This window comes from Sorex araneus, chromosome 5 (assembly GCF_027595985.1).
Source record: "Sorex araneus isolate mSorAra2 chromosome 5, mSorAra2.pri, whole genome shotgun sequence".
NCBI classification, from domain to species: Eukaryota; Metazoa; Chordata; class Mammalia; order Eulipotyphla; family Soricidae; genus Sorex; species Sorex araneus.
This window is the reverse complement of record NC_073306.1, coordinates 209,716,695-209,730,973: the sequence shown is the minus strand read 5'-3', so window position 1 is coordinate 209,730,973 and position 14,279 is coordinate 209,716,695. Positions and strand designations below refer to the sequence as shown.

Below are 14,279 nucleotides of genomic sequence, written 5' to 3'. Positions count from 1 at the left end.
CAGAAGCCAGCCTAGGAGTCGGCGTTTTGCCCAGGCAGCCAGGCCTGGGCGGGACTTAGGGCTGGCGGGGCCAGCGTCCACTCCTGACTCGGGCTGCCCGTGAGGGCTGGCAGGGCGGCCGACCCCGCGGGTGTCTGAGAGGAAGAGTCACCCGCCTTTGTCAGCGAGACTGCAGCGCCGAGTCTGGTTCGCCATTTTATTTCTGGGAGTGCTGGAAGAGCGGGAGGGCAGGTCAGCCGCAGCCCCTGCTGCTGTGGATGGCGGCCTGCAGCGCCTCCTCCAGGCGCTCCATGCTGGAGTACGGGGGCAGGAAGAGGGTGCTGGCGCAGGCCTGCGCTCGCAGGGGCTCCTTCTCGTCCAGGGGCTCGGGGCAGCAGATCGTTATTCTCATGATCTTTAAGCCTTTCATCTGGATCCGGTCAGTCCCTGTGAGGAACACTGAGAGGAGGACAGGACTGAGGCTGCGCCACAGCCGGCCCCTGAGCAAGGTCAGAGGCGACGGCGCACACCACGGAGGGGCTCGTCTGACCCCTCGCGCCGCTTCCTGCCAGCCAAAGGTGAACGGCAGGAGGCGAAGGGGAGCCTAGCAGAGCAGCCAGAGTATGCGGGAGACCCGGGGAGGCAGAAAGGCGGCCGCGGGGAGGGAAGGGCTCAGCAGGGCACAAGCTTCCCGAGAGCAGCTCAGAAACACACAACACTGTTGGGCGCACAACAACCAGCCGAGGAGGCTGAGATTTGGAAGCTGGACGAACTTCTGGAGAAGTCCAAGCACATTCCAGCACACGTTACGCACCAAAGGACAATAATGTGAGTATTTCTGGGGAAAAATCAAGCCAGGAAATCAACAACAAAATCTGGAAGTGATTTTGAGTATTAAGACCAATGAGCTTGGTGCTAAGAAAAAACGCCTGGGGCCCCCGGGATCCCCGGGGAAGTGGGTGACAGCGGACGACAGGAAGAAGCGCGGGCACAGAACGACTTTTGACGTGTGTCTGAGCCACGTGTGGCAGTGTCGGGACTCGCTCCTGGGGCCGGCCTATGGGGGTTAAAGCAGGTCAACTGTGACCACGGCAAGGGCCTGACCCACCGCACCTCTCTCCAGCCCAGAAGAGATCTCAGAGAGAGACTGTATTTGTCCTCTGATGCTCAGACAACACAACAAAGGATTCAACTAGTCTGGGAGGGATTATTAGAAGCACAAGTTACAAATGCTTGTTGCAAACCAGTTTTTTAAAAAAATCACATGAAATAATATGAAAGAGCATGTATCTACTGCTGATAAAATACTTACCAAGGAATTTTTTCTTCTCTTCCAGTGTCAATTTGTGTAAAGCTTTCCAAAACATCACTATGGTGGGATGTGAACTGTCTTCATAACCTTGTTTGTAACAAGCATTCTAAAAACAAATGCACACATCAAACATTATTCAGAGAAATCAGTAAAATCAATAAAATTTAAAGTTGAACAAACTGGACTCATAAGGTACCTTTTCAAACGTTTCCCAATCATAATCTGTATTTCCAATAATCACATCCTTCAGTTCCTCGGGATGGAAAAAATCAATAATCTCCTTTTCACAGACTTTGTAAAATCCCCTTTGAAATTCTTCATAAACTGCCTTTACAGAGGTGTTGAAGATGTAATTGACACACTTAGAAACATAGTCTCTCCTTTAATGAAACAAAAAATTATTTCAGCTACTGCAATACTGGAACCAGTGGGGGGCAGGGTAGTAACAGAACAAAATACGCACTGACATACCCAATAAGTGAAAGGGGTTGTTTCCAGGCTACATCCTGTGGGGCTCAGGGTTTATTCACGGCTCCTGCTAAGTGATCACTCATGGTGGGGCGCAGGGGAGCAGCAAGGGTGCCTGGTTTGACCCAGCTGCGTGCAGGGCACGTATCCTGCCCACTGGACTATTTCTCTGGGCCATAAAAGCCATTTTTCAAGGCCCTGGGTCTAGACTAATTGCTCGGGCCAATTTTCACAGAAAGCCCAGTGATGTGGAACCACGGCCAAGCACCGTCTACCCGAAGAGGTTAGGGGTGTGAGAGGACGTGGCTTCTTCCACGAAACCTCGTCTTCCTGCATGTGAACAAGCACTCTGGGCGCTACCACTCAACAGAGAGAAGATACAAGGTCGAGGCTGGACGGTCCTAAGGAAACGAAGTCAAGGGAAGGATTTGATAAAGAGGGAGAAATCCAGTGGAACAGCCCTATCCAGGTCTCACCGCTGCTTTCCCTGCAGAATATCATCCTCCCGAAAGGAAATCAACATAGTTCATAAAAACAGAACGAATATTTCATTTCTTGGTACCTACTTGTTAGTCTGGTTGACAATTCTGGGCCTTCCATTAGGAATCAAGACAACATCATTTTTGTCCCAGTGCACCTGGAACCACAAACTCGGTTATTTCCAAAATAACCCTAACGATATATCATCAACAAAAACACTTTGTCTGGCGGACGGTATTGGAGAACCTGGCATGCTATATGCTAACACTCTCCATGTCTTCTTCCTGTCATCCCCAGCCCGGTCTGGCTGTGGCCAGGATCACTCGTGGCAGTGCTTGGGGTCAGTATGTGGATCAGAACTGAACCAGGGTCAGCTGTGTGCAAGGCAAGAGGTCACTTCCTGTGCTGTCTCGCCAGCCCCTCCTGGCTCTCGGTGACCCAATGACACCCTGGGAGACTCTGCTAGGCAAACAGAGGGTCAGAGGCCAGCAGGCCAGACACCAGCCGTTTCGGCTGATACCCACAAACCAAGTGGCTGCCAACAACTCCATACCTGGGTGAGGCCACTGCAGGCCATCTTGCCTGACCAAGCCCGCCCGACCCGGAGAGCTGGAGAATGGTGCGGCCTTAAGCCCCGCCATTCAGAGGGTAGCTGTTACGTAGTGAAAAGTCCAGTGCTCTCCCCAGCTCATGAAAAAGTGAGAAACCAAGAAACCAACCAACAAAACCTGCTTTTGCACTTGGCTAGTTAAAACCATTTTCTTCTCTGGAGACCAAAGGGCAGGAGCAAATGCTCGGCCTGGAGAGTCCTGGGTGCCAGCAAACCCCTGCCCCACATGGTCCCCGAGCACTGCCAGGAACACCTGCAGGAGCACTGTGAGGTGTGCTCCCAAGCCGAAACCCGAAACTCAACAAAGGTGTGTGTTTCCTGTCACGTCAAAGGTCATACGCTCAGCCAAGTGTGTGAGTGGATTAAGTCTGATGTACAATTTGCTGTTCATTGTAATGTTCAACTCACATTAAAATGGATAAAAAATACTTCTTCAAAGTCATCATCTTCATAATCCAGAAGCGTCTGCAAACTCCTGAAAGTTTAGAGCACATGAGCCTGAGCTTTGGAAGTCCATCGGCGTGACTAGATCTGTCCCACGCCGTGCAGCAGCCCCAGCCCTCCTGCCACGTCTCTACCGTCCCTCAGGGCCAGAGGACAGTGGGAGGGCGTGTGCCTCGCAGGGTCCTCTCCGAGGGTCCCGAGAAGCAGCGGGACTGATTCCTGAGTCTAGAACCAGCGAAACCGGGCCACTGCTGGGTGTGACCCAAACAAAACCAGGAAAAGGGCAACAATTTGTTGACTTCAGGTACTGAGCAGATTGCCCAGGGCCTGGCCTTTCCGAGCCCCGAGTGCGAGGCCTTGTGTCTAAAGCCCGCGGAGCCCCGAGCCCTGGGCAGCACCCAGCGCGCCATCCCTCCACCCTGCCAGTGGACGCAAAGGGTTCCCCGAACCCTGCCAAGAGTGACCCCTGAGCACAGCCAGGACTCAGCCCTGAGCACCGCTGGGTATGGCCCCCAAACTAACCAACTGAACAGACAACTGTCGCGGGCCAGGAGAGGGGACAGGACAGAGCCGCACCCCTCCACGCACGGGCCCTTGGATATATATCCCATTGCAGCTACACAAAGAATGTTAGAAGACTAACGCAAGCACCAAAATTAGTCACAAAAAGCCCCCCAAAGCAACCATTTTCTTAAATGTGTGAAGTGAAATTATTACCCAGTAAATCTTAAACTGTTGAACACGACATTACTGATGTGTCAAGTATCCCACTAGGTACTAGGTAAGGTTCAGAAAAGAGAGCAACGTGCACTTACTTCCCCAAAACAGGACTCAGTTCTTTTAAGTCTTCCAATGATGGCACCTGATTCAGAAGTTTCTTAAACAGAGCCAGCGGGAAAGGGATGTTGGCAACATTGCAGTTGAACAGGGAGAGCCCACAGAGCACCCCAAAGAAGAAGTACGTCTTCTTCTCAAACTTAGGCTGGGGAAGGAAAGGGAAAACAACTCAACACATTGAAAGCCTTTACCAGTGTAACAAGACTAGAGCAGCAGCATAGCAGGTAGGGCGTTTGCCTTGCACGCAACTGACCCGGATTTGATTCCTCTGTCCCTCTCAGAGAGCCCAGCAAGCTACTGAGAGTATCCCGCCCACACGGCAGAGCCTGGCGAGCTACCCGTGTGGTGTATTCGATATGCCAAAAACAGTAGCAGCAAGTCTCACAATGGAGACGTTACTGGTGCCCGCTCAAGCAAGTCGATGAACAGGACAACAGTGCTACAGTGCCACCAGCATGACAGAAATTAGTATTAATTCACATGTTGGTATAAACTAGCATAAATCATCTTCCCAAATTATGTATTAAAACCGAAACTCTTGGGGGCTGGAGCGATAGCACAGCGGGTAGGGCGTTTGCCTTGCATGGATTCCCAGTATCCAATATGGTCCCCTGAGCACCGCCAGGGGTAATTCCCGAGTGCAGAGCCAGGAGTGACCCTTGTGCATCACCGGGTGTGAACCATAAAGAAAAAATTAAAAAATAAAAAATGAATAAAACCGAGACTCTTGGTAAAAGCAAAGCTCACACTTGGCCATGCAGCCAGTTCCGATCCCGGGCAGCTGTGGTGGCCAGCAACACTGCGGGGCAGAAACCCAGGGCGCTGCGGTGCCGCAGGCGCAGCCTGGCCTGGAGAATACGGCCTGGTCAGCAATGCTCACGGCGCCGAGGGCGAGGGAGACAGCACTGGGCACACCTGCTTGGCCTATGGCTACAACGGGCTGTGACCCTGGCATCCCAGGCAGTCCCCTGGGCAGTGCCGGGTGTAAACTGAGCCCAGAGCCAGGAGAAAGCCCTCAGTACAGCAGGGGGTGGCCCCCAAGCCAAAACAAACAACTAGACAGGAACAAACTCAGTCTTCACTACTCCCTCCCACAGCCGTTGTTCCTCAGGAAGGAAGCAGCCAGCCCAGACGCAGGGCCTGAGGAAGCGGCTTCCTGTCTGTGGCCAAGCCTGGGGCTGGGGCCAAGCCTGGGGCTGCGGTATGCACAGCAAGGGTGCCTGCCTTCAGCGATCTCCTGAGTGGAGGGCGCCCTTTGTTCTGTTCTGGGGCCACACGGGGCCATGCTGAGGGGTCACTCCTGGCTCTGCACTCAGGAATCACTCAGGGGCCGTGTGGGGTGTGCGGGATGGAACGTGGGCCAGCTGGTGCAAGGCAAACGCCCTACCTGCTGTACGAGCGCTGCAGCCCCAGGAAGGGCTGATTTCTATGCACACAGCCTGGAAGTAGTGAAAACACGCGTTACTCAGGCTGCGGGAGCAGGCATGGAAGCCCAGCAAGTGGGGGTCCACCGAGAGGAAAGAACCAGCGCACGAGAACTGAGCAGACCCTCGCGACGGGCCCAGCAAGCTTCCTGCCAACAGGAAGCCACCGGGAAATGCATTTTCCCTGCCCAGTGCTGCCCACTGACCTTGACGGGAAACCACATGCAGGAGGCGTCCTCGGGGTACATGAACAGACCGTACTCGGGCCGGGTCATCCCTTCAAACAGGCAGTGGAAGAACTCTGCCTTGACGCCACCGAAGTTAAAGCCCAGCTCTCCAGCAAAGGACACCTGCAGAAACCGAGCCGTCACCTACGGCTGCTGCCGCTCTCCACCGTCACGGGTTCCGTCTCGAAATAACAGCCGGCCAACACCTCATTACGGTCCCAAACCTCTGTACAGCGGTGACCACCAAGTTTATTCTGAAACGATTCTCACTGATCCTGTGAGGTTAGTGCAGTTTCAAGAATTTACGCTTGTGAAGAGTTCTGCCTTCCCGAGGAACACGCTGTTAAGAGGTGTGGCCTGCGCTCCGTCGAGCCCCAAGCCTCCAGGGTCTCACTACCGACTGAGGCGGACGTCGCTATTTCAGCTTAAATATAACGGAAAAGGCAGAAGGAAGAAGGTGGATGCCAGACTGTCTGAAACACGGCACCCCAGGGCAGGCCTAGTGCTGGCGGCTCCCCCGGGAGGGAGAGGCGCCCCTGCTGGGGCCCCCCACAGCCACCCCAGCAGCACGGGCTCCGCAGCCCCCGGCCCCTCCCTGGGCGTGGAGCACACGCCTCACCGTGCTCCTGCACTCGGGTCACTCCGGGTGTGCCCCAGGCTACCTCGTGGGGTGCGAGGGACAGCACTGGGTGGGCCACATGCGACAAATGCCTGCGCTCTGGGCAGCCCACCATTCTTTTTTTTTTTTGTTTAAATTTTACTGAATCACCATGAGAGAGTTACACGCTTCCACATGTGCAACGCACCGTTCTATCTTGCTAGCCCTCGCGCTCCTCCTTGGAATCTCCGCCTTCAGACTGTTCTGGCTTTCCCTGTTTTGCGGGGAATGCACACCGGGTAACGCTCAGGGACTCTGGAGCCCAGGGATCAGACGTGGGGCACTGGAGCGAGAGCCCACCTGGAGTGCTAGCTCCCAGACGTCTCTCCCAGACGCTCAGACATCCCGAGTGCCCAATTCTACAGAGTTTTCTCGAGTCTCGCCTCTGGTCTCACCACTTCACACTCTGACAATACTCTCTTTCTTGGCTCTCCTCTCTGGCTTTCTCTTCTGAAGGATTATATTTTAAGTTCTCCTTTCTTTCCATGGCGGAATTTAAAACCAGAGTTTCCTGCATTTCTACACTGGCAGTTCTGTCCTGTCTGTTTAGTCTTTTCCTTGACGCTTATTTCTCTGTAAACTCCTGCCTCCCTTGCAAGTATCTAAGCTCATCATCAAACCCATGTGCTGGAGCCGAGACAGGGCCGAGGGCAAGGGGCTCGGCTGACAGGCAGCTGACCCAGGTCGAGTTCCCTGAACCACACATGGTCCCGAGCCCTGCCACGAGTGACCCATGAGCCAGGCGTCAGCCCTGAGCACTTCCAGGTGTGACCCCGAAACCCAGCAGAGAGCAAAGCACAGGCGACTGCGGAGAACCCGGCTGCTGGCCCTCGTCTGCCTTCCCGCCCCGGACAGACAGGGGGCGCGCCCTTGAACTTCACCAGCAACTCCTTCCGCAGATCTTCATTCTCAAATCGACGGAGCTGGTTCAAAACATCTTCAACCAAGTGACTCCTTCGGACCACTAGCGTGAGGCTGGGCAGCAAAGACAGCTCGGACCCTTCATGTTCCAAAATGCCAACCAACTGCATACAAGTTCTGAATTTTTTCTCCTGCAAAACAGAAGCGCTTCCTCTCACCACCCACGGTCAGCAGACACGTGCAGTGCGAGCTGGCAGAGCGCTGTGAGAGGCACCGTGGACACCGCCCTGAAGGGCAGGGGTCACCCACGCTCCCACAGGACCACTCTATCCATGACGAGAGCTCGGCAGCAGTGCACACCGGCAAGAATTCACTGAAGCTGCGCACGGCAACGTAGTCTCGGAAGCAACACCGAGAAGGGGAGCGTGCGACACAGAAGCTCAGCTGTGGGAGACTCCAGACAGACTATCCTCTGCCATGCAGGGACAGTGCAGCCGCAGGGAACCAGGGGTGTGTCCCTCCCTAGCACTGCCCGATTCTAGGAGAAAACCCAGCAGAACTGTCTCAGGGCCGGGCCGGGCCAGCCAGCGCAGCTGGAAGCAGCTCAGGGAGGGGCGCAGGCAGACACAGGCACACCGACGCCTGAGAGCCAAGGGCACTCTGCTCCTTAATGGTTACGGCGTCAGCAAAATAAGCCAACAAGAACAGCCACGCAGAGAGCTGTTCAGAACTACTGTTAGAAGCTCGCTAATGCCAGAAAAGCAAAGGTCTAAGTTAAAGCAGAATCAAATTATTGTATCTTCTTTCCTTAACTATTTCACTGCTATACCTGAACATGTAAATCATTAGTTCCATTTAATGATGGCAAATGCACGATGAATACATGTCTGACACCTGTGTGTCTGTCACCAGACAGGACTGTGGGTCATGTGCTCTGTGTGAGGCACTGTTCTAAATGCCTTGCCTCGATTAATAAAATTAAACGCTTACCCAAAAATGCAATGCACTAATGCGCGCGCGTGCGCGCGCGCGTGCGCGCGCGCGCACACACACACACACACACACACACACACACACACACACACGAAGGTAAGTTCAAGGGATACGTGACTGTGGCCAGCAGGTCAGTCTGGGCAGCCCACGTGGGGAAATCTGTTAGCTTGCTCTTCAGGCCCATGTTCTCCCTGGAGCTTGAATCTCGCTTGCCGGTTTCCGCTGTGGAGAAGCCTGTGTTCTCAAACACCCACTCCTCAGAGGCTTTCCCTTCCGTCACATTTTTCTAATAATAAAAACTCTCTTGTGTCATCAAAAATACAAAGTAGCAGAAAGGGGCTGTCAGGCTGGAGATGAAGTGTAGAGCCACTCCTACAGGTCAGCACTCGGGCAGAACACAGGGCCCAGGGCCCCGCCCAGCTCCCCCTTTCCCCACCCCTCCCCCTCCCCCTCCACCCCTGCCCCCCCGAATCAAGGCCCTCCCGGCAGCCCTCCCAGCTCGGACCCTCTAGTCCTCCTTTCTGAACTTCAAACACGCAGCAGGGACAGGACGCTTAGAGGCATCCCCACACGCCTCTTGATCGGAAGCAACCTACACAGCCCATGAAGGAACAGTGAAAGGCCTGAGACGGTCTTTCAGGAGACGGTTTGAATCCATTCTACTGTTGACGCTCGCAAACCAGAAACAATCAGCTTGAGACAAGACACTGGGAAGAAACATCTTGACAAACCTTTTTAAAGCTCTACCACAAAGTGCCAGTCATCCCCGGAGCCTGAGCTCCCAGCCCTCCGCTCTCACACGGGACTGGCACGCCCAGGCACGGCCCAGGCTGACGCCACTCTGAGCCGCCCAGGAACTAGAGGTCCCAGCCCGCAGCTCCCGGCCCCTCCACTGCTTGCTTGTCTGTTTCTGCCACCACGACACTGCTGTGCCCAAGGTCCTCCCAACGACGCTGAGGCCTTTCTGGCCTCCACTGGATGATTAGGCGCCTTGAGTTATACATGACTACGGATCTGACCAGCAGGTAGCTCCCTTGTCTCCCTAAATACTGTACACTAATGAGAAGGCTAAAATTACAATTTGATTGAAAGATGAGGACAAAGAAATGGACATAAATACCTGTATTTTTAAAAGTGAGTCCGCATACAGAAGTTTAATTTTTGCCAGAATATTGAAGATAAATGGGAAGTGACTGAATATGACAGGAGTCTGGAGGTCTACTGAAGTGTCCTAAAGTGAAGAAACAACGTCCGTTCTGATCAGTGAAGGACAGAGAAACGCTACCCTTACGTCACAGCCTAGACCCTGCTGTCTAAGGTACTTTAGCCGGACCCGAGCTGCAGGTCAGTAGCACTAAAGAGCTGCCAAGCCCTAAGACAATGTGCTCACACACTATATATAGTACATAAACTTCAATTTTTCATTTTCTAGCTGTTATTTATTTAGCAATTAGTTATAAACCCCGGACACTCTCTCAGCACGCCAGGGCGGTCAGAGAAACAGGACAGCGGGTAGGGCTCTTGCTTCACAGGCAGCTGACCTGAGTCTGATCCTGGGACCCCGGTATGGCCCTCCAAGCCTCCAGGACTGATCCCGGAGTGCAGAGCCAGGAGTAAGCCCCGATACAGTTGTGCATGACCCAAACACAAAAGAAAAGACCCACAAAAAGCAATTCGTACTTACTGAGTTCAATTTCCAAAAGGACCTTTTGTATGCATCTCCATAAAAATCCAGCCAGTGAGAGAGCTCGTGTATTTTGAAAATATTTTCAGGCAGTTGATACTTTGTCTGGTTTACCTTAAATAAAATATGACTGGTGAGAAAGTTTCATACATGACTTTGCTAAATGGTGATAGATAATCAAAATAAAGTTTGTTCTAACGGCACTCTAGCGCCCAGTCAAGTTTCATCACAGGTCTCTACTGTCAAGCCCCACGTCTACAGGAAGAACATTAAGGAAACTTGCAACGTTGCAGATATTGTCAACATAAGTTTCTAGCTACTTTTAATTCATTAAAAAAAAAGCTTTAGAGAGCTTTAGGTCCAAAGAAAACCCAGCTCCGTGGGAATCCAAAATGCCTCAGGGCTTGGCACTTCCCATTCTGTCCTGCAGACTTCTCAGGACACCTTTCAGGTGCCCCCAGAGGAAGGCAGACTGATCCCTCAGGGCAGACTCAGAAACTGCCCCTGGGCACCAGCCCCCCAAACAGAAGGAAAACTAAATTCTGAACCTGAACTCATTTTTAAAATGCCATGAACCAAAGAAGCAATGTATAAACTGAAACACGGTGTTTTTAATGCAAATAACTGACAAAGAGTAAGAAAGTAAGTGAATGCTGTGTTTAGACTACAATCGGGTGGACGGCCGGAGAGGCAGCACTGCGGACGGGGCGCGCGCCTTGCCCCCGGCCAAGCCCTGGATCCCACAGGGCCCCTGAGCACATCTAAGCACATCTGGGTGTGGTCCCAAATCAAAGACAAAAATAGCCAAGAACAGGCATTTCACAGAAGTGGAATTATGTCATGCAATTATAAATTAAAATGTCTGCATCAATTTAACATTAAATACATTAAAACAAAAAAATATGATTATAATAATTAGGAAGCAACGTAGTGAAAATTTTTTCATATTTTACAGTGGAGAAACGGAAACTCTCACCACTCCTGGGAAAGATTCTGGAATTAGCTCGACTACTTTGGGAAACAATTTGTGAGTATCAGGAGAGTGCAGGTTATCTTCTACTTGGGAATCGCCCCTGCGGGAGCCCGGCCCATACTGCACTGGGCGGCTACGTACAAGGCCACGCCACCTGCTGTTCTAGCGCCTGAGAATCTCACCGGCTTAGCACTACACAGGATGTCTAGAGACACACAAAGTCATAGACCGATAAAGGCTAAGAGAAGGACTGCTCAAGATACAGGAGTGTGGCGCCTGTGAGACTGATCTTCCAACACCGCGACTGACGGCTGCGCGGACGGCTGCTTTACGACTGACTTACTTATCCTGTGCACAAGACAGCGCGTGCATCCCTTAGGATATGCTTAATACATGAGAAAGGGAATTTAAAAAGTGTCCATTTGGGCTTCCTATTTTATGCTTTAATTAACGCCAGAAAAAAGTAAATAAACCCTGTCCTGGTGTCCCCTGAGTCCCACAATGCTCACCCTGTAGAGCTTCCTCAGCATCTTCAGGAGGACATTGGCGTGGCGGTTGTTCTCGTCACTCTCAGTCCAGCAGTGCAGCAGTGCAAGCACGGCCCTCTTGAACATCTGGACCAGCGTGCTGAAAGTGGACTCCTGGAGGGAGGCCCAGTACCCCTCTGCAGCACACCGAAAGGTACAGAACTGTTAGCAGCCCTTTCTCTTAGTCTTAGAGGTAAGCATGGTCAGTACAGTCCCACACAAAATGAATATGCGTGTTTCCACTGTAACTACCCCTCCCGCCTGCTGACTCGGCTCCGCTCCCACTGCAGCGGGCACTGTGGGTTGCTGGGACTCTGTCTAGAGAAGGCTCGGCTCAGCTCACAGCCATCCTTTCTGAACACCGCCACCAGCTGAACTGAGCTGTCACTCTGCATGTCAACCATTCACTGGTGACAGTGGGGCTTTCGCTTTCCTTCTCCGAATCCAAAGGCAGCTCTGTAAGGATTCTCCTCGTACCCTCCCGCCACTCCCACTTGTCCAAATATTTCTCCAAAGACAAAACCAAGGGCAGACTCAAAGAGGAAATAATGAGTTATTATGGCACTAGCAGTTCTTAATATCTGCTCCTCGGTTTACAGCATGTTTTCATATGCGAGGTGTTCCAGTTACCTACTGATGCACAGCAAATCATCCAGGCTTACTGGCTTAAAGCAACAGCACTGGTGGTTTCTGGGGACCCGGCGTGGGGGAAAGGAGTTGGCCGGGTGGTTCTGAGTAGCCATGGGAGCCCTTGCATCCGGATGCTCTCAGATGGTTGGAGCACAGCGGGGAGATGACCCAGTGTCTCCCCATCCCCAAGGTCTCAGGGCTTCACCTAGTGGCCTCCTTACAAACTCCAGTTTCGGCGTCCACACACGATGTTGACCTCAAGCCCATTTCCCATACCCGACATGGGGGGCTTCAGTGCACGTGTCCCCGCAAACCAGCCCTCCGTGGCTTCTTCCCTCAGGACCTCGCCTGAAATTTCAGAACTCAGGACCATCCGAGCACTCATTATCCCCCCGCCCAACCCAAGGGAGGTGACCCCACTTCTTGAGGGGACAGATCTGGGTGCCACTGAACAGAGCAGATGGGCTGCAGTCTCCATGTTGGCCGCTGGGGGACCGGAGGCTGCTACCACACGTGGCCAGCCGCTCGCAGGCTTTGGAGGTGTAAGGGGCATCGCAGGCTTCGGTTGCCAAGTGGGAAAGCAAAGGCAGAGAGGCAAAGGCGTTGTGGCAAGCCTCGGACCCAGACCTGTAGCCTGGCTCTTCCCTAGCTCCGGGCCACCTGCAGGGCTTGAGGCAAGGGGAAGCAGCAGCTCCCCGAGAGCCTCTAGGGAACATTTGGGTCCAGGCCAAGAGGAGGAGCGGGGAAGGCACCCCGGGGTCAGCGCAGGCGCTGGGGAGTTGAGGAGCTGGCAGAGGTCAGGGGTCCCTGGCCTGTCCCGGGTACGCGGAGCAGCCAGCACTCGAGTCCTGTGTGCTCAGCTCAGGGCTCGGGTCAGCCCATCTGCGCTTTCGAAAGAAACACAAACCCACCCCTATTGTCGAGCGCCAGGCTTAGGCCCCCTCTGTGCTTGCGTGGGTTTTAAACAACAGCCCATGTAAACTCTTCTCATCCCCTTTATTTTTCTCTATTGTTTTGTTCTGGGGATGGAAAAGATAGCACAGCGGTAGGGTGTTTGCCTTGCATGCAGCTGACCCGGGTTCAATTCCTCCATATCTCTCAGAGAGCCCGGCAAGCTACCGAGAGTACCCACCCACACGGCAGAGCCTGGCAAGCTACCTGTGGGTATTCGATATGCCAAAAACAGTAACAAGTCTCACAATGGAGACGTTACTGGTGCCCACTTGAGCAAATAGATGAACAACAGGATGACAGTGATACATTGCAACTACAAAAAAAGAGGGGGGGTGGTTTTAAATATAATTCTAATTTAAATTCATAAGTCCTAAAAAAGGGACATTAATACAAAATAGATTTAAATTGTGCAAAACACAAAATTAAGTGTAGTCATATTTCTCCCCCCAACTCTGCTCCCCCACCCCCGATAAAACAGTATCCTGCATTCAAAAAAAAAACCCAGAGACCAATAGATCATGATCTGAGGCTGGAGAGAGCAGAGGGCTTGGGTGCGACTTGGATGGAGCCTGCCCAGTCCAGCGCACAGCGTTCTACATGGTCCCCTGACGCTGGGCCGGAACAGCCCGAGTACCACAAGTGTGGTCCAGCTTCCCCGGCCCCCATCAGAAGCGCATGGCAGGGTGAGAAAGAGCTGACCCCGTCCAACCCCTCGTACCCCAAATGATCCCTGAGCACTGCCATAAGGATCCCTGAGCAGAGCCAGGAGAAAGCCCTGCACGCCACTAAGTGTGGCCTCAAAATAAGAATAAATGAATCAAGAATGCAGAAGCCTCTGCACTCCCAGCATGTCTTCTGACAGGGTCGGGGAGGCTCCCGAGCAGTGCTCAGGGGACTCGAGAAAGGGGTCCCGCTGTGCAGGCTGGAAGGTTCAGTACTCGGGCCCCGAGCTCCAGGGCTGCTGGGGGACACCAGTGCCGGACTCCAGGACACGTGGCGGCCACGGGGCCAACACTCAGGGGGATCAGCGATGCTAGAAGGTCGCACCTGGGGCCCCTCCAGCCCACACAGCTCCCTCCCCAGCCCGAGGGTCGGTTAGCTGGGGGGCCACACCCGGTGGCGCTCAGGGGTCATACTGGGCTCTGCTCAGGAATCACTCCTGGCGGGTCTGGGGACCATTCCGGATGCCATGCTCCAACCTGGTCACTCCTGAGCACA

The 14,279-nt window shown here is 53.3% G+C and overlaps 1 protein-coding gene across 1 annotated transcript in view; it reads right to left on the bottom strand.

Moving 5' to 3' along the window:
• Window positions 1–232: 232 nt before the first annotated feature.
• Window positions 233–14,279, bottom strand: part of HERC5 (HECT and RLD domain containing E3 ubiquitin protein ligase 5) — a 37,128-nt gene continuing 23,081 nt past the window's right edge. Inside the window, exons 13-23 of the mRNA XM_055139491.1 lie at window positions 11,460–11,614; window positions 9,978–10,091; window positions 9,414–9,524; window positions 7,321–7,491; window positions 5,761–5,904; window positions 4,109–4,275; window positions 3,258–3,324; window positions 2,326–2,396; window positions 1,488–1,671; window positions 1,292–1,397; window positions 233–438 (exon numbers count right to left, since the gene is read on the bottom strand). Of these exons, the coding sequence (XP_054995466.1) occupies window positions 233–438; window positions 1,292–1,397; window positions 1,488–1,671; window positions 2,326–2,396; window positions 3,258–3,324; window positions 4,109–4,275; window positions 5,761–5,904; window positions 7,321–7,491; window positions 9,414–9,524; window positions 9,978–10,091; window positions 11,460–11,614 (1,496 nt within the window). The remainder of the gene's footprint in view (window positions 439–1,291; window positions 1,398–1,487; window positions 1,672–2,325; window positions 2,397–3,257; window positions 3,325–4,108; window positions 4,276–5,760; window positions 5,905–7,320; window positions 7,492–9,413; window positions 9,525–9,977; window positions 10,092–11,459; window positions 11,615–14,279) is intronic.